This window comes from Argiope bruennichi, chromosome X1 (genome assembly GCF_947563725.1).
Source record: "Argiope bruennichi chromosome X1, qqArgBrue1.1, whole genome shotgun sequence".
Taxonomy (NCBI): Eukaryota; Metazoa; Arthropoda; class Arachnida; order Araneae; family Araneidae; genus Argiope; species Argiope bruennichi.
In genome coordinates, this window is record NC_079162.1 from 105,477,306 (window position 1) to 105,504,852 (window position 27,547).

At 29.2% G+C, this 27,547-nt stretch overlaps 1 protein-coding gene and 1 long non-coding RNA gene across 3 annotated transcripts in view; one reads left to right on the forward strand and one right to left on the reverse strand.

Moving 5' to 3' along the window:
• The window catches only part of LOC129958199 (uncharacterized), an 84,870-nt gene extending 63,588 nt beyond the window's left edge, over positions 1 to 21,282 (reverse strand). Inside the window, exon 1 of one of the 2 annotated variants that reach the window (XR_008783176.1) lies at positions 20,390 to 21,282. This is a non-coding gene — a long non-coding RNA (uncharacterized LOC129958199). Of the gene's footprint in view, positions 1 to 16,605; positions 16,743 to 20,389 lie in introns of those variants that run through there. The other variant, XR_008783177.1, reaches the window with a different exon arrangement.
• Positions 16,741 to 27,547, forward strand: part of LOC129958198 (homeobox protein Hox-A5-like) — a 30,204-nt gene continuing 19,397 nt past the window's right edge. Inside the window, exon 1 of the mRNA XM_056070469.1 lies at positions 16,741 to 17,533. Coding sequence (XP_055926444.1) covers positions 16,948 to 17,533 — 586 coding nt within the window. The 5' untranslated portion in view covers positions 16,741 to 16,947. The remainder of the gene's footprint in view (positions 17,534 to 27,547) is intronic.

Consider the following 27,547-nt stretch of genomic DNA (forward strand, 5'->3'; position numbering starts at 1 on the left):
AAGGATTTGAATTTCAACAGATTCGCGATACTTTAAGGAGCATTTAAGAAGTGTAATGGTTCGATAAAATTATATATATAATTTGTTGCGTAAATAATGTGAATGTTAATTTATAATGGAATGTGAAATTTCCAATCATGAATTGTGATGACTTAGAAAGGATCAAAACATAAAAAGACATATATAAAGTTTACAATAAACACTCTTTAATTAAAATTCATCGCTTAATATATCTGTTTATTAATAATTAATTAATGATAATGAAATATTGTAAATATTTTGTATCTTATTAGTTAAAAGTAAAACTGAAGGAGGCATTATTGAATGTGATGAATATTAAAATACTGCTTTCAAGTTACACTAAAGCCATTTTGTAATAGATAAAATGATTTTGAAAGCTAATTAAATTATGAGAACGATGTCTAAGCTGGAAACCTTCTCTACAAAATTTTGCGCCTCATAACACAAGGAGGTTTGTCACACATATATAGATGGTCCCAGGTCCACATGCATGATGGATCTTTAGTCTACGATATATTTAGTCATTGTTCGAGTCTCGAATTAATAATCTTCCAATTCGAAGAAGTTTCGATAGCAATTTGATTATATATAGATTGTTAAGTGCACCTTATATTATGCACTATCTGAACAATACAGAAATTATGCAAAAGTTAGATGAAAGTGTAAAAATACGTAATATTTTTTATGATAAAAGAAATAAAAAAGAGGGACTTGTAACACGAGTAATTTATATCGCATCTACACAAAAATATCTATAATAAAATTATTCCTTACGCAGCTAATTTAGACTTGGTTTTAAGTAACTATCTTAGATTTTTTTTATAATGGAAATTAATAATTTTCGATGTCCCAGTTTTATTCCAAACTATAATTATTTTCTGAACAAATGGACCTTAGCTTAAAACATTAGTATATTAATTTATATCTTTAATTATTTTTAAACGATTGTATGAGGATTTTAATAGTTTAAACAGAAAAAATTTCGTTCAACCGCATCAAACACATGTAATCAATTTAAAGGAAATTTTATTTGTTGATTCATTGAAATTGTAGTCATCTTATCAATGGTGTGAAATACGTTATTAAAACTTCTACTCACATATGTATTTATTCTGATTTCAATTTACAAAAACATTATGCCTCCAAACCATATTGATAATTCCATAATTAATAAAAGAAAATTTGAATATCTTCCTGCAAACACTATATTTATTTAAGTGGAAAATGAAATATGTATGACTAAACGTAGCTATGTATGTAGAAATTGCATTTTATTTATTTTCTCTTTATAAAAATAACGTTTAAAATTATCATCTTGCCTCAGATTATACTAAGCAATTCTTGATGAGATTTCGGACTTCCTGCTCAGATATTTATATCTCCTTCCCATTTGTAAAATATATCTTACTTATCATATGTAGATCTTCGTTTTACAAATGAGTATCTATTTTTAGAAATATAAAACAAAATCAAACAAATGCTTCTATAAAAAGTTTTCTCAATACTAGTTTTACCTCGTCGTTTACTTTTTATCGCTACAATTAGAAAAAGAAACCTTGGTGAGAAAAGAAAACAGAGTGGACAATCCAGGTTTTTCCTTTCCTTTGTTTTTGTATCCTTTATTTTCATTTCGGTAAAAGAAATTTACTTAACTGGAGGACTTTAAAAAAAAAGGGAGAAGAAACTAAAGAAACAGATCATCTGAAAGGTAGGAAAAGTTTTTCTGTACGCTGGCAAAGGCTGAACACGCTGAAGGGAATGATTACATTTGAATCCACAAAGGGCTGCTCTTGAGACACTTTTAAATCCCTGAAATCTCAAATCCCCTCCATCAATCATCCCTGGGGATTCGGCAGGGATTTCTAAGTGCGACGCATTAGACGGAATATAATCGCGATCGAAGTTGCCATTCTCTTCCTTTTGATTGTCTTTGTTTTATTTATTCTTTCCTCCCTTCCCTTTTTTCCCTTTCTTTTTCGCTCTTTAATATCGACAAGGGAGATTCGGGACATTGTTGTCACCATTTCTTTTCTCCTGTTCAAGGGATCTCTTACGAATTAATCCGGAGAAAATAGATGAAAACCCTCAAGAAAGCTGACCCAAATGATCGTGGGGCGAGAATTAAGGGCCTAAATGAATATCCTCCAAATGAACTGAAAGAAAAGCGTTTGTCGGAAATGCCTCAAATGCTTCGTTTTGATAAGGCGGTTAGATTTCGGTGGTCATTTCTTTTTCTTGTGTGAGCTGAAGTTAAAAGTTTATTTTTGGAAAATGTCATTTAAAAATGAATCATGAGTTTAAAAAATTATATATATATTTATACTTGGCAGGGGAAAAAAAAACATACCAGATGTCTTTGAAGTTTAATTCCACATCAGAGCTCTGTTTTTATAATTGTCATTTGAATGACAAATGTATCAAATTTTAATTAGACTGATCGAGTTCTATTATAATAATCATAACTTGATCATTTCATAATTTGATGAAATAAGAGGGTTATTTTCCTTTTATTAACCATATTTAAAAAAAAATGAAAACTTTTATTTCAATTGGCGCCTTTTTCTATTTTAAAAACGTTAATTTTTTTCATTCTTTTTATTATTCTTCGTGCATTTTATAAATTTGACAATTTAATGAAAAATTTAAAAATAAAAAGCGCAGAGAATTTACTATAATTTTCTTTATTGAATGCCGTTAATTCTGACATATATGTGCATTTCTAAATTAACAATGGTGATTAAATGTCTTTACTTGCTGTTAATAAATGAGGTATTTTTGTTTAACAGAATCAGAAATTGATAAACTAATTTTAAATTTCTGGATTGTGAAGATCATAAAATCTGTGCAAACTTTGAACAGAAGATTTAGATGAAACTTATAATAAAATTTTGATTATAATTTTTATTATAAGATGAAAGGGAATATAGCATTTTTTGAACCAATCTCAAGCAAAAAAAGTGAGCGTTACTGTATAAGGGCTCAAAAGATGTAGATATCGTTCCTGAGAATACAGATCTATTGAATCTTTTACCTATTTGTTTGACAAAATTTAGCAAAGGCTGCTCAATAATTCAATGCATATAATAATGTTATCTCTTTCATATTATAAACTAACTAAAATATAGAAGCTACTGCGTATATTATGATTATGCACTTTTCTATTACTTTTCCTAAACAATGCTACATTTCCCGGAAAGCATCTCATTTCTTTAATTATATTATACAGAAATGTTTAGACAGACTTTATTATAATTTTGTAAAGTCTTTTGCTTGAGCTATTACATAGAAACATTTTGTCCAAATTCTTTGACTCCTTTCTATATTTGAATAAGTTAACTTTATTAATGAAGACAATTTGCTGAAATTAATTATTTATTGAAGAATTGTTCTGTTAGTACAAAAGAAAGCCAATGGAAAGTCATTTTTTGTTTTGTTGTGCCACTTGAAAGAAAATTAGATTGTTTTGAATTCAATATGTCACTGACTTTGTATTAGATTAGAGAAATTATTCACCCTCCCTTTTTACTTGTAAACTGGTTTTCAAAAAAAAAAAAAAAATATGAAAACCTTTGAATTATTTTAAATATTCTGCCAGATTCCAATATTTCGAGGGATTCTGCATTTGCAAGTTATGAATGAAACTAGAAACTTGAGATAATGACTCCTCAGTATTTAAAAAATTACTCCTTATAATTAACTGTAATGTAGAAATTTTTTAACTGCTTAGCATTTCCGGTTCTCTGCTTTGGAATATAAACTATCCTAATTTTAAAATCTGACTTTACTTCAGAAGCTTAGATCTTCAAAATTTAGCCCTTGCTCCGAGCAACGTATATAATATATGAATGCAAATGATCCAGTCTTTGTGAAGCTTCGCTTTCTATGAGGGAATTCTGGTTCCATTTTCTGAAGTAGTTTCGTTTTCATTTGTTAAAAGTGGGCGGCAAGTGTTAAGTGCAGTTTGTTTCATTATCCCATAGACTCTCCTTTCCGAAAAGAATTCAATTTGCATATTATCCCAAATGCTTAGATGAAGGCGAACAATAAGGGTAAGGGCTTGATCCTCCCTTTCTAATCAAGGTATTGTTTTGTGGGAAGATTTACTACCAGAGGTTTGACGGCCCTGTGGGACTTGTTGCATGTGTCATGACGTTCGTTTCCCCGCAGTCGTGAATGATGCGCACAGTTCTCCGGCATTTCCGGGGAACGTATTAAATTACTTAACCGTCGCATATTACTGATGGGAAGACCACCCGCAGGCACACAAGAAAAAGGGGAAAAAAATCTATAACTACGATTTCAACTTGTACCTGATTCTCAGGGGAGCGAAGGAGAAATAAAGGAGTGAATCTGAGTACATCACGTTCTCATCGAAATCTCAAAGCTGTAATTGGAAAATCAAATGAATATTTTTGATAAATTTGAGATGAAATGCTTAGCTGAGAGCGTACACTTTAAAATTCGACGATTGTGAAATTAATAAAATTCGATAAAATAATCTATAAAAAGGGTTTAATTTTTTTTTTTAATGAAATCATTTCAAAGTGACGATTTTGAAAGCAAAACGTGTCTTTTGTTTGTTTTATAACATTTTCTCAGTCGCATTGTTTTCCTTTTTGTGAATTTATAAGAGTGTTAAGATCTACATAAAAATCGCATTTTAGTAGTAAATTAGCTATATCGAATATTTTTCAATGGGACGAGGAAGGCTCATAATATTTTTTCTTAATTTTGAAGCTTCTTTAACACTAATGCTCGATGTTTTGAATAAAAATCATTGGAGCGAAATGCCAAAAAAATATTAATAATGTTTTTTTAATGCATTTATATATTTTTAGACAAGTATTTGTTACATTTAATGGAACTTTTCCCCCATCACATCAAGTTTTTTTTTTTTTTTTTTTTTGCATAATCATTGTGTTTTTTTTGTTTGTTTGTTTTTTCAAAGCATTGTTTTATCTGAAATGAACTAAATATATGAAATCTTGACAACTTTAAAATAATTTTAATGGACAAAAGTGAAATTGCATCATTTACTTTTGCTTCATCAAATGAAAGAGTTTTCTTACAGCGCTTTACTATTCGGAATTTTTGGCAGGAGGAACTTTAAAAACATTTTATTTTGAGGTACATTTTAGACCATTTACTAGAACACACATTGACGAACATTTGCTAGAACACACTTTGACGAACATTTACTAGAACACACTTTGAATAACATTAAACTTTATTAAAAATTAAAAAGATTTCGAGACTAAAACACATTGCGATACATTTCCAAGCAACAGAATCTATTATCACAATTAACTTGAAATATTTCGAAAAATACCTTAAAATAATATTATTTGTAAGCTTTCCAACAACTACTTGCTTGTTAATTTTTTTTCTCTTTTTGATTTAAGTGTCAAAATTAGGATTCCACAAGATGCTGGAAGCATATGAAAATTACCGTACGTATCAACAGCTGTAAATTGTCCTTAGTTTTTCAGAATGAGTTGCAAATTACAAAACTATGGAATATTACATACTAATTTAAAAAAAAGCTTTCTAGTAGCAAATTTGACTTTTTTTCTAACGAGTTTACAATAAGAGAAAAAATTTGGAAAGTATTAGCTGGCTAAATGACAATGCAATAAAATAATCAGTAGCTTTAAATTTTTTTTAAGTAATGGGGAGGGAGGCCTTCACCAAAATTTTATTATATTAGAAGAAACCATTTGTCAAATTTTTAATTTGATTAACCGTACACAGCGAAAATTCGTCATTATGTTAAGGAATAACAGCGACCTTTTATTTTACGCAAAAAAAGATTTAGGTACCATGCTACGTAAATATACGTAATGATGCACAAATCTTTTTTGTCCTCTATTAATTCTTTTCGAAGACTAATGACTGGCTTATGGTAAATGCTTTCAGGTCTAAATAGTTAAGACTTCTGAACATATAAGATTAATCTTCATGGTCAGATAATTTCATTAATGGCAGAGACTATTCAAGTAAAACTTTAAAAAATAACTGTGAAATTTCCCGAAAAAAAGGGGGTGGAGGCTGGTTATTGTTATTAGTCACTGTGCATTCTCATCTTGCATTATGTAAAATACCACGAGAAATGATTTCGCCAATACATACAGGAAAAAATGATAGGCGGAAGCTATAAGTCATAATTTTCTTTAGGAAAAAAAAAATCATTAAAAAATACTTTTTTTTTTTTGGTAGCACGGTTTTAAAGACGTAAGTATTAAATCACATAAAACATAAAATTACTCCTCGTTTGACAGAAATAAACATTAAAAATCCATTCTATGTCCAAATGACAAATATCAGAAAGCAAATAATCACTAATGATGTTTCATGGTTTCATTTTCTTGCCTTTTATCTATGGTTGAAAACTGAAATGGGTTTGCGCCAACTTTGCTTTAACTTACATGGTTGTTTTTTATTCAAAAAAGCAAGAGCAGCTTTATATTACTAATTTGCACTACAGAAAATATATAATAGATTATATTCAGATCAATTAAAATATTTAAGCAGTTCATTTTTGTATTCATTTTTGCAATTTTATGTTTTTTTAGTCTATTATAATGACACTTTTTTATCAATCTTTAAGAACTTATGATACATAAAAAAATTCAGAAATGAGATTTCCAGCATAAACAGACATTATATGAGAAATGTAATTATTGTGTAATAAGATATAATATGAAATTTAATAAAAAAAAATTCAGGTAATAAGAAATTTCGCTAAGTTGTTTTCGAAATCGCAAAGTTGTTTTCGAAAAATAGTAATCTTTTTTTTTTATCATAATTCATTTGTCAATGACATATTATTATTCTTTTTTTCGTTTGAAAACTAGAGGAAAACAGAAGCAGGAAATTAAACAACAATAATATTTTGCGTTTGGATTTCCAAAATAAAAAAAAGAAAAATGGAATAATATTACTATAGGACTTTTATTTTTGTATAAAATTTCTATTACATGTTGTAAAAGCTGAGAAAATATGAAAGATTCAACTTTTAGAAAGTAAGCAAATAGTTTTATTATAAAAAAAAGCTAAATATCGATGTCTAAAATAGATTTATGTGCTTAATTAAGTGTTTGAAAAATAATACTATCCGTAACAGAAAAAATAGTTAGCATCATTTAGTTTTGCATTTGATTTGATTTATATATACCAAGCTAATGGATTCAGGTTTTTATTTATGCAATCTGAAAATCTAAAGAGTTTATATTATGTAAAGAATCCATTGATTAACAAGGTTCCATTTGATAAATTTTGTACCAAAGAAAGTAGTAAACTTCAAATTAGTAAAAAAGAAAGTAGATAAAATTATTTTTCACATCCTATGCAGAAAAGAAAAATATCTTTTCTGTATTCCTGTTCAACGATACTTATGAATTAATTGGTTATGAGATTCTTATCAGTGAAAAAATCAATTTTTTTGTTTGCGATGGATAGAAAATGTTTAAGCAATCGATAAAAACTAAAATTTTGTTGAAAGTACGAAATTTTCATTTAAGTTTAGATGAATAACCCAGTAACTCCCGAAATTTTCATTTCATTGCTATAAAAAAATAAGTTTACTCTGCATTTAGGACAATAATTTGATTTCAGAAAACATACGATCGGTGTAATGGAAGAAAGAATCAGCAACTAATTGAAGATTTGATCAGTTAGACTACGCAAAATTCCATAAAAGGGGTTCTAAAACCTTTCTGTGCAGAATTTTTAAAAATCCACCTATTTACTATGTTAGGAGAAATGCTCCCATTTTTTTTTCTTTCTTGAGGTTTTTCTTTAATTTAGACCCGAAATTGTTTTATTATTTCTTTAATTGTTTGATTATTTGGACTCGAAATACATTACTTATATATTTTACTTAAAATCTTGCTCATTTATAAACTTGTGATATAAATAAAAAGAGCGTTTTCCAAACGAAGTTCTTTTGTGATACCAGTTTATCAAAGTATATGTTTGATAATTCCTGATAATTCTGATTTGAAACTGGCTTTTCAAACATAGAATAATTATATATATTTTTTAAGATTACATTATGTTTGAATTTCGCATCCAATTGCTGAAATTTCATGGATAGCATTTTAAAAAGCATATAGTAGTGTACGAATTGACATAAATTGTAGATATAAGATCTATAAGGAAAGTAATCCGATATTTGAAGTCTATATTTTTCTCTCGTTTTCGTAGAATAGTTTCTTTACAAACTAGCTCAGATCTTCATGAAAGGATAAGATTTACACAACTAAGTTTGAGTGAATTCCTCCAAATAGAGTAGCACATTTTCTAAATTTCCCCCGCAGCCCCTTTCCTTTTTTGATAGCATCATTTGCTTTTCCTTGTGGCGCGCATCTGTGTGTCATGTCTTGATTTGAGAGAGAAGAGGAACACATTCTTCGTCACTCGAGTAGAGCGATCATTAAGGAAAAGCGCCACGTTAATTGTGCTGGCTGGGTCGCAAATCCCCACCACAGTATAAACGTTCCCTGGATAAAGGCGGGCTTTCTTTTCATTAAAGGGAGACCCTTTCCTCCCCGAACAATAAAAGAATAGAGAATGCGTTTGGAAAGATTTACCGCTCTCATCTCTTGATCGAACTTGATTAATTTCCAGTCCCTTGAATCGCACGCTTCTCGCCTCAATTAATAAAATGAATTAATACATTTTTCTTATAGCCGTCCTTTCTCTGTGGTTGCAGCAATTCGCTTGGATCTTTCACCGCATTAAGTTTCCTGATCAGAGTAAATTCGAGGCTTAATTCGAATGGCGATTATCTTTTCCGCAAGAAGAGAAAAGAACACAGCTTTGGCATCTTTTGAGTGCGAAATATTAGAATATAGAACTTATTTATATGTATGAATGTTTAAAAGTAAAACTTTTCAAAAATCAGTCCATCCGTGTGATTTAAAAAAGTTACATTTCGCCAGTATTGTTGAATGAAATGTGTGTGGTCATACATTCTTACATATATTTTATGAACGCCATCAGATTTTAAAAAATCCCATAAAATATGCGATGGAACACTTAGGGGTTAAAAAAATCCTTTGTTGATGATATCTTCTTAACTTTTTACTTTATTCTTAATAAATAAATAAATAAGAAGAAAAAATAAATTAGAAGAAATAAGTTAAGAAATAAATTTTTCTAAATAGAGATGTAAATTATTAATTATGTAAATAACTTGGAAATCTTTTAAATGACGGCTCAAAGGAAAAAAATTTCAAAAATGAAAAATTTTGAATTGAATTATTTATTGAAATTCTTTTTAATTTTTACCAAGAAATTAATCAGAAGCGATAAGGCAACTCATTATATTTTTAAAAACTAATTATATGTTTTAAAGACGCATTGAAAACATTTTTTTTTCTAAAATTCATTAAAATTCAAAGCTACCTTTAGAGTCGAAAACAAAAATAGAAACACGAATAAATTTTCTTTTAAAGTTCAACCTGTATATTAGTAAAAAATAATTTCAATTGTAATTTGTTTGGCATCATATATAAGTATCGCATTATCTACAGATTCAACCATAATAAGTTGTGTGAGGATGAAAGTGGAAAAGGACATATCAAAATCCTTAATACAAAAGCATATCTATAAATAAACCTCTTCAAAACCAAACCATTATGCTAAGGATGAGTAAGAAGAATTTTAAAAAGGGAGCACATGTTTGTTAGATGCATAAATTCATCGAAAATAAAATAAATAAAGCGAATACTGATTTCGAAGACTGAGACACCATGGTTGTCACGAGAGCAAATTACGAATGAAATATCCAGTTGCGTTTTGCTTCTGGTCGTCGCGTCGTTTATTTTGGAAGAAAGAAAATAAGTAAATAAATAAACAAACAGAAGCAGAGTTCAATACATAATTCATTATCCAGGCGTCAAAACGCTGCAAACGGATGCAGAAGCAGAACTCGATAGAGAGTTTGTGGACAAATTGGCAACCTTCCCAAAGCTGGAATAACGGTTAGTTAGAAACTTAACGTTGGATTTTGTAAATACAAGGAATCTTTACTTTTCAGCTCAAGTATTGTAAAACTAATATTATTCTAATCAATCAGTTCCGAATTCTTAAACGGGAAATCTACAACTGACTATTATTAAAAAATTTGAGATAAAAAAAATCAGTTTAGTACCAGAAATGACCTTTTTTATTAGTTAATAATAGTATTATTAACAATAGTAAAAATAATTTCACTAATAGATAAAAAGAATATTAAAAGCAGATGTTTCTTGTCATATTTTTTAGGAAGCAACTTTATTAAATGGTAGATTTTTGCTTCTTCTAATTTTAAGAATGAGAACAAGCCCTTTTTTTGCGGTACAAAATTCGTTTAATGCTTTAATAGATTACAAATTCCATTTTATGGATGCATTCCTTGTTGAGAGTTTTAGATTTATATAATAGTTTTATACCAATTCTTGTCTTCTAAATTAATTTCTACGGAAGTCAAAACGCAGTTCACAGATTCAAAATTTCTGTAATTGGATAATAGGGATTGACTTTCCATTTTAGTTTGAAGGGTTAATGGATTAAATGGGTACTGTCAGCATGACTCGTTGTGTCAAAGAGCAGGCCCCTTGAACTTAACATCTTTTTAGTAGCGCATTCCTCAAGCACTAATGTTAAGTTAATGAAGATCTGCTATCATCATTAGGAATTTAAAGGAATAAAGAACAATTATGCAAAAATTTCGATTTTGACATGGATTTTCTGATAGAACTGTATGTATGCTATTGTTGATATTTACCTTTTTTTTTCATTAAAAGATGATCACAAAATTATTATCATTTTTATCTCATTAAAACATTCTTGCCCTAACTTATTATCCTTTACTCATTAAAAGATGTTCGTTAGCTTTACACATGTAAAATCAACAATTTCAAAAACTGCTCCAAAATTTGGAAATACTTGATGAATCTTTCTTAAAATAGCGGTCACCTTAGTGCAATCTATATTAAAAAAAAATGTAATAATTTGTAGCAGTAATACATAGATATATTAAAAAAATAAATTTTTCACTTGTCTGAATTTAATAAAGAAACTATTATTTTAAGGTTTTGATATAAATATTTAGCGAAAATAAGATTACAGGAATTCTAAATATCGTATTTCAAAAGTAACTCGAACATTAAAAATGTATAGCGTATGATACTATATGCAATTTTTTTCCTCGTTAGAAATATTTATAATTTCGGATTATTTATATAATTGTTTTGTCATGACGTAACTATCAGTTTTAATTAATTATATAATATTATCTAATTCTGATTAGATAATACTATAAAACTAGTATAATATCGTTAATTCCATAAAATAATTTGCTCCAAATGAGGCCGAAAAAATAAAAAAAGAATATCGATTTTTTTTTATTTGAGTAAGTTAAAAATTAAAAAATATAAATGAATCATCGTACTCGATTTTGTCATCACTACAGGCTTCGACAATTTTACATCCGTTAAACAAAGCTGAAATAAATTTAGAGTTTATCAATCATATTCTGATTATACGCACCACTGGCCATCGAATGGCAGGGTATAATTTAGAACAAAAAAGAGCGCGTGTTGATTCTCACAAATATTACTTGATATCATGCAGTGGAATGATAAGGATGGGAGATAAATTATTCCCAGGGATTGAATGGAATTTCAAAAAAGATTAAAATCCTTAAATGAACGTAGCTATTCTTGGTATACCAACAAGTATTTTGATCTAAAATAGAAATTAAAAAATAAAATCCTTTTTAAGTATTATGTAACAGTGTGGTAATGCTCAAACAAAAAATGAGGGAAACATAGTTCTATATTATGAGAGTTTTACCTCTGAGATCTTATGAAAATTCTACCAAAATTGTAAATTAATTCCCATTTTACTGCAGATTTTTAAAGATTTATCTCTTTTTAATAAGAAAACATCTAAGCTTGCCAATTTCAGAGTATGACTAATGAATTTTTTTTCCGCATATATTCATTTATACCAATCAATTAAAGTATTATTAGAATTAAACTGAGTTTAAATGTTTTTAAAAATTTGTTTCATTTGAGTTGAGATTTTTCTCTCTTTACACTTAGTTTGGAAGGGAAAAATATGTTTTCTCAGAACCTTTATTTCCTTTGGGTCCCTGTCCTGAAGAACAGGGTCTTTTCCGTGTTGAAAAGGAACCAGTCGAAAGGGGAAGAAAGAGGCGTGTAGGGGGGCATCTGAATGGGTTCCCGTGACACGCCTATGTTCCCCTCAAAACCCCAGGAGTTAAGTCATGCCCTTGACCTATCCTGGAATTAGTTTCTAAAAATGAGTTACACCGAAGCTCAGGAAAGAATCATATTAATTTTTTTTCTTTCTGGTTTTTCTTTAATTTTATTTATAGCGGTATATTTTTCGAGAATAGATGTCTTCTGAAAATTCTACTTCTGTTATTATAAATACACATATATTTTACTATGAATGTTTGATTTTTTCCTACAGCTGTTATTAACATGTTCATATGAAAACTGTAAACAAAAATTTAAACGGAACTTTATATGAATATATTCTAGCCATTTATGTGAATTTCTTATAAAATAATTTTTTGGACTTATTTACTTCTGTAAAAGGAATTTATTTTTTATTTTTTATTTTTTAGAGCATCTTGATAGATATTTGACTTGATACTTTCACACCACTTTTCAGATTACAATAATTAAGATTAATCCAAGTTTGAATTTTTTGATAAAAATATAATTAACGTGATTTCTAATAAATTTCTGCATTTATTTAGAACGAAAATATATTATTCATAATGAGCAGACCAACTAATCCTTGTGGAAAATAGTTTGTTTCTATCATAATAATGCATGATAAATTGGAATGGCCAAAGTGAAATAAAGAACATAGAAGATAGGATGAAGTAACAGATAAAAATTATACTTTATTGACTTTTAGTGTACTTTTTTTCTAAAGAACCTAACATTTTGTGATGCATACCTATTCAACATGCATATAAATACGTGTTAAATAAATTACAAAGATAATTCATACATTAAAAAGTATGGGGGAAAAATGAAAGATTGATTTTTAAACCTTCCGCTTATAATTACATGCCTGCACATTCATCTAACTATTAAATTTTTAGTATTTAAATCTCCAATTATGTGAAAGCGTTAAGTTATTTAAAACACAAAAATCGCTTGGAAAAGCTTCAATATCACAAGTGTTCTTTATGTTGTTACAGGAATTGGAATAATAATAAATGCCCCAAATAGGATGTGTCATCTAATTAGGAGGTTAATAAGTTCGTAGGTGAAGGGGTTAAGAACTGCAAACAATTATAACGGCAAACGTTATTTCATCTTTAGTTCAGTTTTTTAATTTGACGTAACAGTCTTTGTAAGGAGGGAACAAAAGCCAATTCGAATCTGAAATCTGACTTTGATGCATAATGTGATTGAAAAAAATAATTCATCCAAGACATAATTTAAATTTGCTACACCAGTCACTCAGAATTGCCAGTTAATACAAAACTATTTTTAGGAAATAAAAACCATATTCTTATCTAACACAACTATTTGACATGAAGTAAAGTCGTTTTTAAAATGTAATACAAAATCTAATCGACTAATTCATTCTGTAATTAACTTCGTACGAATATATGAATAAAGAAATATTTATTACGAATAGAATAAATATTTATCTCTATAAATACATATTTCACAAATGTATTTTAACAGAGTACTTCTCATTGCCGATTATTAAAATGCTGTAATTTTGTAATAACTTTGATCAAAATGAAAAATAAATGAAATATTTCAACATATTTAGCAAAATCCTACAGTTTGAGGTTCGAAATCGATTTTTTTAAAATCCTTTTTCTGTTGCATCTATCTAAAGCTTGAATAAAATTTGGCATCTTCATTATTTTATTTATATGCAATTCAAAAATAAAAATTATTTTTTATTGTATTTTCATGATCTATCTCTATACTCTTATTAAATATGATAATCATATTTTGTGGTCTGGTTTCCCCCTCCACTTCCATTGATAAAAATGGAATCAGCTATACAATGTATTACATAAACAGATAATTCTATCTGTATGCAAATGCCATGAACTCATTCCTATTCAATAGTTTACAAACGGAACATGTTCACTCTGTCAAATTAGAAGCTGCATTCACATTCTGTATAAATTATGCATTCTAATTCTGTCACTGATACATTCTGCATGCTTACATTCAAGTTCAAGTTGAAGCTTCATCAACAATATCTAAAGTTGTCTGAGCTAGTTCAACTAACTATAATAATACTCATAATGTCATTAGAACTGACAGTAATAACATTTTTTAACATTTAATTTTATAAAATATAATTTTACACGTAATAGTGATTTGTTTTGTATATTTAATTTTAATTATAAGTAGTTGCATTTTGCATGAAATCTGAATTATATAGCTTCATTTCTTCTTTTAACAGGGAACCAATATATGTAACTATCTGAATACAAAGTATGTATCTTCAGCTGTAGATTCTCTTTTACATGAAAAAAAAAAATGTGTGGGAAACATATCTATGATACAGAAAAACTTGAATGGAAACTCAAAAGAAGAAAAAGTACTTTTAAAGTTATTAAATTTTGACAACTATTAAACAGAACTCAATTCTTGACTTTAAGAATACTTTATAGATTTTGAAATCAAATGCTAAAATAAAGCAATCTGAAATAGTAAATTTCGAATGCAAAATAATTTACAGCAATTTTTTCTTTCTTTTAAAATAACAGACTTTTTTGCAACATTAAGTAAATTCTGTTAATGAATTTTCTTTTATTATTATCGAAATATTAATTAATGTATTTTGACTGTCATTCATTTTGTTCTTTTAAGATCTCTTAAAAGTATAAAAGTAAATTTTATTTTAATAAAATTTCTTAAAATAGATAAATTAACATAATATTTTCAACAAATTGTATACTTTATAATATATAAAAATATATATTTAACATTATATCTTGTTGGAGCAATATTGAATTTCTCCACACATAATAAAATGAGAATTTTAAATCTGCATAATATATTAAAAAAGAACCCAAAGAAGAATCGTTATACAAATATAATAAAACCATTCTCATTGAATTTTACTAATAACATCATCATCATCATCAATACGAGTCTAATTCCATGGATAGATTTGCGGTCAAAATAAGACCAATGACAGAAAATCCAAAATTTTTATATAAATATTCTTTGAACGCAAAAGACATGTTATTCCTCTGTCATTCTGTGAGGCAAACACTTCTTATAAAAGGCTGAGAAACTTTTCATCAGTTTGAGCAAAGAACAACAGAAAGAAGAAAAGAAAGAGAGAAAGAAAAAAAAAGCGAACAATTGGAGAAAGAGAATGACAGATATTAATTGCAGGGTCCAAGGTGGAAGAGCGGGGGCGGCCGGAGTGAAATTATAATGTGATTGCAGAGCCTGGGCATGTACTGAACGTTTCATTCGCTCACGAGTTGGATCGATCTTCAAGAAAATGAGCTATTGGAGAGAAGACCAGCCTTGAGAGGAAAAAGTTGGAACGTTATCAACCGTTCAGAACGTGAGCTGCTTCACTTCGAGAACAACGTCACGGGCTGACAGGATTCTCCGCTGCTCTCACATAAGTTACTTTGGATGGTTGCTCCACACCATCAACATTGCCAGACGAATCGTCACGTATTGGTACGTACATTCACAGTGCTCAACATTTAAGAACTCTTCCGATGGCTAAATTAGTATTGTGAGATTACGATCTCAACCTGGCCGTCCTAGGACATTAGTTATCGCAACTTTTCCCTTCTGTATCACTAGTCATAAATATTTTTAGAAGCTCCTCTTAGAGATTTTTCGGAGAGATAATCTAGAAACAGTATTTATTGCTTTAAAATTGAAAGCAACGATCTCTTTGGCATACCGGCGTAGATTAAAATCTAAGCTAATTTATATACTAGGCGCTTTCTGCTACATTTATCAAACAAAGATAATTTTAAAAAATTTAGTAGAATTTCGAATGCACAGCAGTTCAATAATAATTAGTTATTTGTAAGTTTAATGATGTAAATAATTTTAAGAGTGTAAATTGTAAAACTAAGATTTCAAGAATTTTCTGAAGTCTTCTCTGATAAGTTTTCAATGTAAGTCTAAGAATAAAAAATCGCACATTTACCGTAATCGTATATATCAGAAAAGTAATTGTGTGTAAAAATCTTTTTTTCTTAAAGAGTTTCTAAAAAGTTACAGAAGAAAATATCAAAATCCAAAAGGAAGAAATAAAAAAAAGAAGAAATAATTCATTTGAAAGATTTAGTGGAAGCAGTTAAACAAATAAAAAAAATTCGTGTTGAAAAGCGCTTGAGAGGAAGCGCGCTCGTGTTTGGAGGCGTTTGTTGTGGTACGGCCGCTAGGGCTGCTAGTTGCCAAGTCAGCTTGATTCGTAGCAGCTGAATAACACGAGTTGTTGGATGGGAGGCGCTGTCAGTAGCAACCTTAACGCTATGAGCACTTGCGAGCGGGTATTCTAAAGGAAGCGCTCGAAGAGTTGAGACCCACTCACCTTGTAGCTGGCGCTCTGTTCGGTAACCTCTGCAGCCACGCTCTTCGACCCCCACTCTCATTAAATACAACTTTAAATAAACAATTATTGCGAGATAATTCACACTTTTAGCAGCAAATCGTCCAAGTGAGAGCTCGTCGACTCAATGATACACTCTAAGTTTGCGCTCTCTCTGATTGGCGGAGGCGCGTCACGTGGTCGCTAGGGCTGTACCATATTTGGAATAATGTGCTATTAAAAGTGTGCCGGAGGTTTCCTGGCGAACAGTATAAGCTATAATTCATCAAAAATTGCGAGGGGATATTGGCAGAATTATAGCCGCTCACAAATCAAAAGGAACTTATGAGTTCGTATCAGTTTGTCAACTCGCTGACGTCGTGTTACAGTCAAGCCAGACAAGATCCGACGGCTCAGGACTATTACACGCCGCCGGTTCAGGCGTACGGGACTTGTTTTAACGGGCCCTCGTCACCGGTTCAGCCGCAGACATACGGGGCTCCTTATTCGCAACATTTGCAGAGTTCACAGAATGGGGACCCTCACCATTTCAGCAGCTGTTCGCAGCAGCAGAGACTTAGCCATTCCATCAGTAGCCAGAGTCCACGGACTCCGACGCTCTCCGTGACTCCCGTGCCGAGCTGCAAGTATGCGGAGCCGCCGACGGTCCATGCCGCTTCGCCGCAAGATCTCTCGACGACCAGCAGCAGCTCTCAGCCCCCGGAAAGTCCAGAGCAGGGCGAGTCTCCGACACCGACTTCTAAGTCGTCGACGAGTCGGCATTTGAGTCCAGATTCCTCACCTGAAGATTCCAGTCCCCAGCAGTCTCCCTCACCCCAGCAAACTTCGCAACAGTCTCCGAAAGGCAATGCTTTCCAAGGCAATCAACCGCAAATCTATCCATGGATGAGAAAAGTTCATGTCGGTCAAAGTAAGTTGGCTTCGCTCACATTTCACATTATTTCTAGAAACTAACCTAACTTTTGTTTGCCAAGAGGGTGCGAATAAATGCTAAATTTTACACTGAAAACATTTGAAAGCAGCCACTGCAATAATCTTAATAGAATCGCAGATAATACATTTCTGACCTTGAAAATTTACTTTTAAAGACAAAGTGCTGAGGCCATTCTTTTTATTCCTGCTTTTAAAAAGGAAATACACTAAAGTTTAACAAACCTAATGACAATTTTCTATTACTCGAAATATATTATGTATATTGGGAAAAGGAAAGAAAAGTATACTCAAAATATTTTTTACACATCCTAATATTTATCAGTTTTTTTTAAAAAGATTTTTTTAACTATTGTCTGTATTTATTAAATCTATACTATTTTGAAATCTTATCAGTTACAGTAACAATTATTTCTTAAAAATGTTTCGTTGTTGTTTTGTTTGGTGGTGACTAGCTTTTCAACAGTTACAATTTACTTGAAAAAAATTAAAGTAGAAGTTTAATATCGCAAGAATTGTTATGAAATACAAGAGCATTCATTGTATGACAGAGAATAAGGAATCATTTGATTTTTTAAAATTATTAATTACAAAAATTACATGGAGATTTTAGGAAAGTTAAAGAGAATTCCTTAATATTGATATATGGAGATTCATTAATATATTATCAAGATAAAAATTATTTCTTAACATTAAAAAAGGTAAACACAAAATATATGCATGCAACTGAAGCTGTGAAATAATAGCTAGAAAAATATTTGAAATACAAATTTTTAAGACAAAACGCTATATTACAGAAAACTATATCATAAAAATATACTGAAATTCAAGTTTACACTTAGAATTGATTGTAAAAAAATAAATAATACTTTCAATGCATTCATTGGATGCATCTTTCAACGCATTTTTTTAGTCCATCCAAATAAGTTTTTGAAGCTGTTCATGATATGCTTTTTTAAAAAGTCGTTTTAACACAGTAATATATTAAGAATTTAATTAAAAAGATAAACTCTAAAGAACGTGTTGATATATTTTCAGTCCTATAATATGTTTTTTTAAAGACGTATCTACTCTTATGTACTATTTTTAGTTTATTGACTTTAATATTAATAGTGATTTTTTACAATTTCAGTAACTTTATTTTTATGTCTATGACAATTTGAAATTTTTTTTTAAATGTTTATTACATAGAACAATTTTACATATGTGCAATACATTATCAGAGTAGAAAATAAAGAAACGTAGAAAATTTTAATTTAAAATGAATTCTTATTTTTTTCTTTGAAATGATTGTTATGTACGAAATATTATTGGAAATTACTTGCAAATTATAGCAAAGTTTAATTATTAAAAACAATTTGCTGATATTTTTTAAAAGCTAATACTGCAATCAAAATAGTTTTTTTGGAAATAAAGCTAGACTATAAGATTTTTAAAAAAAGTTTATTTACAAAATAATTATTAGAAAGACATTTATATTAGGAATATTTATGTAAAAAAATGAATTATTTTTTAAAGTAATGAGTATATAATATTTTTTGAAGGAAATGGAATCCAGATACTTAAAGTATTTCATAGTAAATATAACATTATAATTTCATTTCGTATATTAGAAATCTTTTCTAAAAACAGAATTAACAAAAATCTTTTATTATTCTATGCACATTTTCAATAATTTTTATAATTAACTATAAAGGAAATGTATTTAATAATTTTTGTATACATATATTAAATGCTTACAGATGATATAATATAATCCTATGATATATGTAATAACTGATTTGTTTTTATTTCAGAAAAAAAAATATAGTAGCATATTTAGAAAAATAATATTTTCGGAAATTCATATGTTGGTGTAATAATGCCATTCATATAACTTATTTCAATCTTGTTGAACAAAAACTTGAAACTACTAAATTATATACATTGTTTTTAGAAGTTGGTACGAGTAACTTAAATATTATTTGAAGAAATATCTAATATTTGATTTCAAGAATTCTAGTCGTAATGATTGAAAATTAATAATGAAAATGATTTTTGTCAATCCTTGCAATGTTAAATAAGCTGCCAATCAAATTCTGTTTTAAAAATGTATCATGGTCATTTGCTGGATACTTAACATGCATCCTTCTCTAGCTGTTGTGAAGGATGCATATTGACTTATATACTTTTTAGGATTAACAAGCAACTATTCCTGAATTAAAATTATTTTCAATTTGATTTGAAATCAATGAAGCAACAGCAATCACTCCTTCTATTATTTAATTTGAATAACAGAAAACATATTAATAAACATAATAAATTTGTAACATAATATGAATAAATGCCTGATTTAGTATTTCACATTATTTTGGTTTTAAAAAATTGATTTTAAGACAGTATTCTTTTTTTTTTTTTTTTTAAGTATACAAAATATATTTTCTTCTATAATATGTTGTTTTTAAAAGTATACTACACTAAAAGTATACTATACTAAAAGAATACTACAAGACATTCTTTCTTTTTTTTCGTTTTAAAATATATAATTAAAATCCGAAATATATATTACGATGTATATATATTTTTACGAAATATATATACATCGTAATATATATTTCGGATTTTATTAATTTTCGAGGCCGGTAATATTTAAAAATAATTCTTATATAAGAAGGAAAAGAAAAACAAATTTTATATTCTTAATCGAAACAAAAAATAATTCAAGGTTAATTTAGTTCATGCATGTTATTTAAACACAGATTGATTTTTTTAAAAAGTTTTTCGTTTATGAATTATTGCAATACTAAGAAAAATAAAAAATAAAAACCTACTTAAATTTAAAATATGGGTACATTACCTGTGTTTTCCAAATGCAATCCAGCTTAGCGATGATCGCGAACTTTTCGTCGTCTGCTAAGCCTAATCGCCGGCAGTAACGAAGTTTATGTATTATTTTAAACACTATTTTAACATATATTTTTAAAGCTCAATTTCTTATTTCTGTACCATACCTTCATGATCTATTCTACAGTAAACAATTTCAATCATCATGAATGAATCCTAATAGTCGCGAGATTAGTTAGCGTCATCGCCACCGATCAGCTAAAGCAGCATGCCGCCGAGAGCTTTAGCCGAACCGTTGGTGGTCGACGGCGCAGTTATCGCTAATGAACTCTCATTCTCTTCTCATATTCTTCTTAAGAAAGTAACGGAACTATGGCTTCTCAAAAATTCATTGAAAGGGGAGAAATCATCAGTCACTTATGAGCCTGTCGGGTTTCCAATTCCGCTGTACGATCCAAACCGATGGGGAGGGGTGGGGGGAAAAAACTAATCTGTAGAATCACTTAACTATTCCTCCGTAGATAATGTAGTCGAGAATCCAATCCAGATGTTACTCCTTTTGTTGTACGGAAAAACGAAACGAGATTTTGTCGTTTTGGGCGCCGTAGACCATCTGGTCCGACTAGTGGGGATGGCTCACCCCGTCTGAGAGCGCTCCAGGAGCGGGCATCGCTTTTCAAGACTCCCGGATAGCCGTAAATATTCGAGGCCAGTTTGCTGTCAAAGTGCGTTTTACCCCTCCCTTTCGACCATAAAACCCGGCCTATAAAACTTTCCGCACGGCCATAATTTTGTCCGAGCTCTGCTCAAGTCCCACTTCGCCTTAGGCCATAAAACGCTTGCGAAGGTTACAATGGAGTGCTGACTAGACATTTTTATGGCTACTATAAAACGGTGGGAAAGAGACTGTTCAAGTACAAAGGAGTCAGCGCTGCCAAAGACACTGCCTAATCATTTAATTTGAGTTTGGGAGTCGAAATACTTATGGTGGAGGTTACATCGTTTGCTTTTTATTGCCTGGACGATAATCATCCGGAGTTTCGTTTCATGAGGCACTTTGGTTGCTCTTTTTTATATATTTTTTTTCCTTCTCTTTTCTCTCCTCTTTAGTTTCGCTATTTATTTCGGTTCTGTTTTATTATCGTGTTAATTGTTGAACTAACTAAATGGTTGTCATGGCAATCTTAATTTGTTCTGGAAAGTTAAATGAGGGAAATTTAGATAATGAGTGCATTGGGAATGTTGTTTTATTTATAAAAAAAGAATATCTTCTTAAATATCGGTCAGAAAGCTTATGTGCTGCATTGATTTTAAACATCTTTATGCAAAATAGGCACAAAAAATTGGCGAAAATAAGAAACTCGCAAATAAAAACCAACAAATAATTGTCTTTTATCAGAAAAAATCAACAAAATATTTCTGAATAAAATATAATGTGACAAAAGAAAATAGAGGCTCGAAATTTATTGAATGGAATATTAAATAATTTCTGGCAAATTTTTAATTAGATTTCGTTATTTTTTTTCTGAATCTGTTTTCACCAGTGCAATATTTTATTGCTATGCTATTTTCTTAAATGACATCATAATGAATATGTTAAAAATACGTTAAAGTATTTTTTGATATTAAAACTTAATAAAAAAAATTAGTTAAAATGTCCAAATATTGGTTCTTAGCTTTTAATCGTATTTTTTATTCAAACAATTTTATTAAAATGACTTCGGTTATTTTTATTTATTTATTTGATCTGAACTTCTTGCATCGACATTGATTCGTTGAAGAGGGGGGGGGGGTAGACTCTGAGTGAATTGATTTTATTATACTGATTGAATTTTCACGCTGAATAGTTTGTTTAATCAATCACGAAAAAGAATCTCTTTTGTTGTTGCACACATTTGAATTCATAAGGAAACTGAAGGCATTATAGACTAATTCTTGGAGAGAAATACGCAGTTCTCATTCAGCATTTAAATACGTACTATTTCTCACATATCACAAACGAAGTAAGTGATATGCTACAAAACAATTTTTTTTTTATCTCAAATAATTTAGATGTTACTGAATGAAACCAGAATTACTTTTGTCTTTTTGATTTTCTTTCCCTGAATTATTTTTGGAATGATGCTACTCAGATGCATTTTTTATTTATTTACATTTTTCATAGTGATCATTTTTAGAATTTATCCTTGAGATAAGCTATTTTATATCAGACATCTGAAACTCAATTAAATACATTTTTGTTATGAAAATTGGACTCACACTTATTGTTTTGCACAATCGTTGATTGATTTTTTTTTTCTTGGCTTTAATGATAATGGAAATTAAACTGGAAAATGGTAGTGAAAGAGAAAGAGAAAACAGAAAGAAAAAAAGAAAAGAAAGAACAAATTCATTGGTTTATCCAAAATTCTTTCTTTTTACGAAATTTGAGCTTAAAGAATCCATTCAATCTAAAAATAGATAGAATGCCAGAATTCAATCCATATATAATTTAAGATGCTTTTATGTCAAGGATATTCAGTTAAAATTTATTTTTAGAGTTTCATGTATTCAGGTTTTCTTGTTCTGTAAATATAGATGAATATGAAAAAAAAAAAAAAAAAAAATGATGAGTCTAGAAATTATACACTTTATGAAAATTCGGGAAAAAATTTAAATGCCATTTAGTACTATCAGACAGGTACGAGTTCATTTAGACTCCCTGGCGGGGTCTTCTGCTTCTTATAATTAATCAATAAGCAGTTTGGAAAATCGAGAAATAGCATTTTTTTATTTAAACTGTGGATTAATTTTGATTATTTGATGATTCTATTCGTTCCATAAAGTGTATTACTTCTTTCAAATGACTTGAGTCTTGAGTGCCTTTTTTCAAGGTCAATAATAACTACCACTGTTAAAATAAATGATCAAATACAATTATAATATTTATTTCATGGAAAAAAAAAGTGCGCCGTTATGCTAGCAAGAATAAGCAATCTAAGGAAGAATTTGTTTTGAATTATGAATATTTGATGACTTACATTTTTAAGATTCATTTGGATTCATTTATCTTCCACAGTTAGACAGGTTGATATAATAAAAAAAGATTTAAAACTTTATTTTTCAGTGTACTCTGAAATTAGTCGTCATTAATAGATGTATTTAATAATTTTTTAAATGAAGTAGAAAAATAGTTCTTATTTATTCCAAATTAATCATAGGTTCTATGCTTTTAAACAGCATTTTTTTTTGAAGCTATATATATCTTGTTTCTGGAAAAAAGTCCATTTTTTTTTATTCATCCCTTGTCATATTAAATGCCGTGAATTCCACGCCCCTGGATATTAATTATAGTCTTGAATTCAGGGGGGGGGGATCAAAGGAAAGAAAACAGGGGTATATGTAATACACGACAGATAGCGGTCTTAATCATTATCTAACCCTATTCAACCTTTTGGAGCACTACCCTTCAGTTAAAATATCATACTGAGAATCAATAATTAGATAATCTAAAAGGTATAAAAACTTTCTAAAAGTATTTTTCCCGTTTTTACCATTCTTATTTCAAGGGCATTTTCTGTACGGTTTCTAAATATACATATGTACATTAGAGTGACCTAAATTACACATCTCAAATGAGTTTTCGGCTGATTCGAGACGTACAACCCCTGGAGTTTGACAAATCTCTCCAGTTACAGTCTTTGGGTGATTATATCTCTCTGAAGGAAAAGAGTAATAAACTGACCAGGAAATAACTGAGCTTTTTACGACCTTGTATTTTACCCCTCTAAGACATCTTACACCTATTTTCCTGTTGAAATTTGCAGTTTCAAGTTGAGCCTGTTTTGTTCCCTGAGTTAAAACATTTTGAAACTCATTTCAAACTGCGAAAAACTTGCTGAATTAATAGAGCTCTTGATACCCATATCAATGACAGCTACCATAGTAAGAAGAAATATATATATATACATATACAAAAAATTACATATGTCTTTGGTTGAAATTAGAAACTTCGTATTTTTCTTCACATTTTACCTTTAAATCCTGATTTTCAGAAGCAATGATTTCAAATTTTGAAGAGATTTTATTTTTTTTCACAAGAGGATAACCTGTGAATCAGTTTTTTACTTAGAAAAATGTATCTTTTGGTGCTGAATTGCAATAATATAGATATCTATCTTCTTACTATTTTCTCCTCTAAGCTGACCATGTAATTTGAAATAATACTCTCAATAAATATGTCACAATAACATTTATGAAAAATATTTCATGCTTGATTCACTCTTACGCCGTCTAAATAGAGAGAAAATATTCAAATCAACATCATGGGGTGAAAGTTTGAGCGAAGCAGAAATTTGATCTGACTTTAGACTAGGTAAAAACAAATATTCATCAGTAGGTGTATGTTACAACTCATGGTTGTCATGTTTGGCCATATACATATTCCTGACGTAAACGATATTTTGTGTTTTTAAAAATATTCAATTGCCTCTTTAGCAAAAAGCCTTAAAACTCTCCCGGTTTGTTCTGTGCACTAGAAATTTAAATCTTGATTCTGCCGAAGACGCGCTATTAGGTTTAAGGATGAGATGGCAGGTTTAATCCAATCGTTGACGAGAAGTTCACGTTTTCGTGTGGTGTAAAAATTCGAAAAGTAGCGTGTCATCTATGAACTATTTTCTTTCATCGCATTTCATAAATATGCAGATTGCCCCCTTCGCTCAGTTAAAAAAAATGCGATGATTTGTTAGAATGAAATGAGTTAAATTGATTTAGAGTATCTTTTAAAAATATATAAGTAGAAGCTAAAAACTTCTAAAAATGAAATTCAGATTATCTATAATGATCTAGAAATTTAAAATGCAAAACGAATTGTTTTCGCTTGAAAGCATTCACCGCGAAAGAGAAATGAAATTGTCAAAAAGGAAAAATCTTATAATAATTTTATATTTGTATCCATAGTAATGACATCTAATTGTCATTTATAGTGTCAATTAATCAAGGATTAGCTACCAACTGTTTTGATTGAAACAAACAATAAAATTGCCGATTCAACCAAATTTAGTAAACTTGCATAGATAAGGTGTAGGGACTTTAAATTTTTGCTTTTATTCTTTATATTTATGTTTTTAACCTTTAAAATAAATAGGGGGGAAAAAAAAAGAGGAGTAGCTTTAAATACGTAAAAACAGTTTTGATTGAAAAATAAAAATCTTTCTGCAGATATTGAATATTAAATTTGAATAATCGGACAAGATAAAAGCAACAAACTTTTATTAAAATTGATATATTTCATTTATTTTTAATTTTGTATTAGTATTTTCAGTGTCATAACATTTAAATAGAATTACCTTAATAATAGTTAAAAAAAAAAAACTTATCCTGGCTGTTCTAAAATTAATTGCTGTGAAAAAATAATTAGTTTTAGAATACTGTCTTAATTTAAATTTTTAATTATTTGGTCGTCTGTGGAATGGCATTTGATTTTTTTAAAAATAAAACAATCATAGAAGTTCGGTGTTATATTCTAGAAAAATTTATGGACATTTGAAATTTATAATATTATATAAGATAAGATAATTATTTTAGATCTTAAAAGGATTTTCTTTCATTCTGGAATATTATTTCTTATTTAATAATTCAATCCTATTTAATAATTCAATCGTTTTCAAGAAGATATATAATTTCTCAAACGTCTGAAAGCAAATCATTACTTTCTTTTAAAAAAAAAGGCGGAGAAAAGTACTTCCTTTAAATTTCCAAAACTGAACTTTTTTTTTTTTTTTTTTTTTGTATTACAATTTATCTATATCTGTTGCATTGCTAAAGAATTATTAAAGCATGCATAATTTAAGTTAATAGTTGGAATATTTTATTAAATTGTTGGAATTAAAATGATATTTAATTTTGTGCGAATTACTTGATCGGAGTTTGAACCTCAGTCTTTTCGAAAAGTCAATGCCTCTTGTTTTTAAGACAGTTCTAATGTTCTTTTAATTTTATTGAAAATTCCACTTCCATATCATCCTTACAGTTTTCACCGTCCTTTAATCTGTACAAATTTCCTAAAAATAAAATTAAATAATTTTAGCAATTAACTGAGACAGAACAGCAGACATATTTAAATTTTTATTAGTTTAAATGTGTATTAGACGAATCTCTTTAGCAAACTCAACTGCGAATTAGAAGAAATTTAAGCTTTAAAAGCTTAAGAAATTGATAAATTAATTTAAGTAAATTAAGTTTTTTTTTAGGAAAAAAAAAAGTATTGAATGTTTTCCAAGTCTCTCCCCCTCCCTTTACTTTCGACGGTGATAACCTTGGGGAGGGGGAAGAGATCTGCTTTGTCGTGTTAGAACTTTTTCTTCCCAAGCGTCGAGCCTTTTCCGTTGGGAAAAGCCATTCAACTTAATGGCAAAACATTAGAAGCCAATATCAATTTTTTAAAAATCTTAATTCGTTTAAACGACGTCTTGTCCGAAAGTTGTGGAGGGAAGGGGGTTGGAAAGCGCTAAAAGTTTTCGTAGAACTTAGCGCTGATAAACAATCAATATAATCACTCTTGTTCTTTCGTGACGACCTTTACCGATAGGGAAATGGATTTTTTATTATTATTTTTTGAGTGTAATTAATTACCCCCGCTTTTGTGCCTCTTAAAACTTTGTTCTTTATCTGCTGATAATTGCGTTTTTATTTTCCACTGGGCATTTACTCCCGCTTGTGTGTTAATAATATAAACAGATAAGAATTTGTGTGATGAATGGTAACGTGTACACGTTCTACATGACTCCTGGCAATTTATTTTCATCTTGTTTTCATTATCGGATAGCTCCTTTCTTTTAGCATATTATTTTGTGTATTTTGCATCGCTAACTTTCATTTTTTCAAACGCATTCTTTTCGGAAGGCTTAGATATACTTGTCCAAGACAAATGCTTACAGAATCGGATAAATCTTCTTTATGATTCAGTACTAGTTAGCTTTATAACCATCAAGTTTTAAACCAAATATGCTTGATTTTTGAGGTGGTATATTCAGTTTTTTGAATAAAAGATAATTTTTCTTAAATTAAGTGATGTGAAAGACAGACTGAAAAATCTTTATTGAAAATTTTCAAATTGAGCCTTCGTTATAAAACAAAAGCCGTATTCAATTATTGCATATAATTAACTGCTGCATCAGTTTTCTTAATT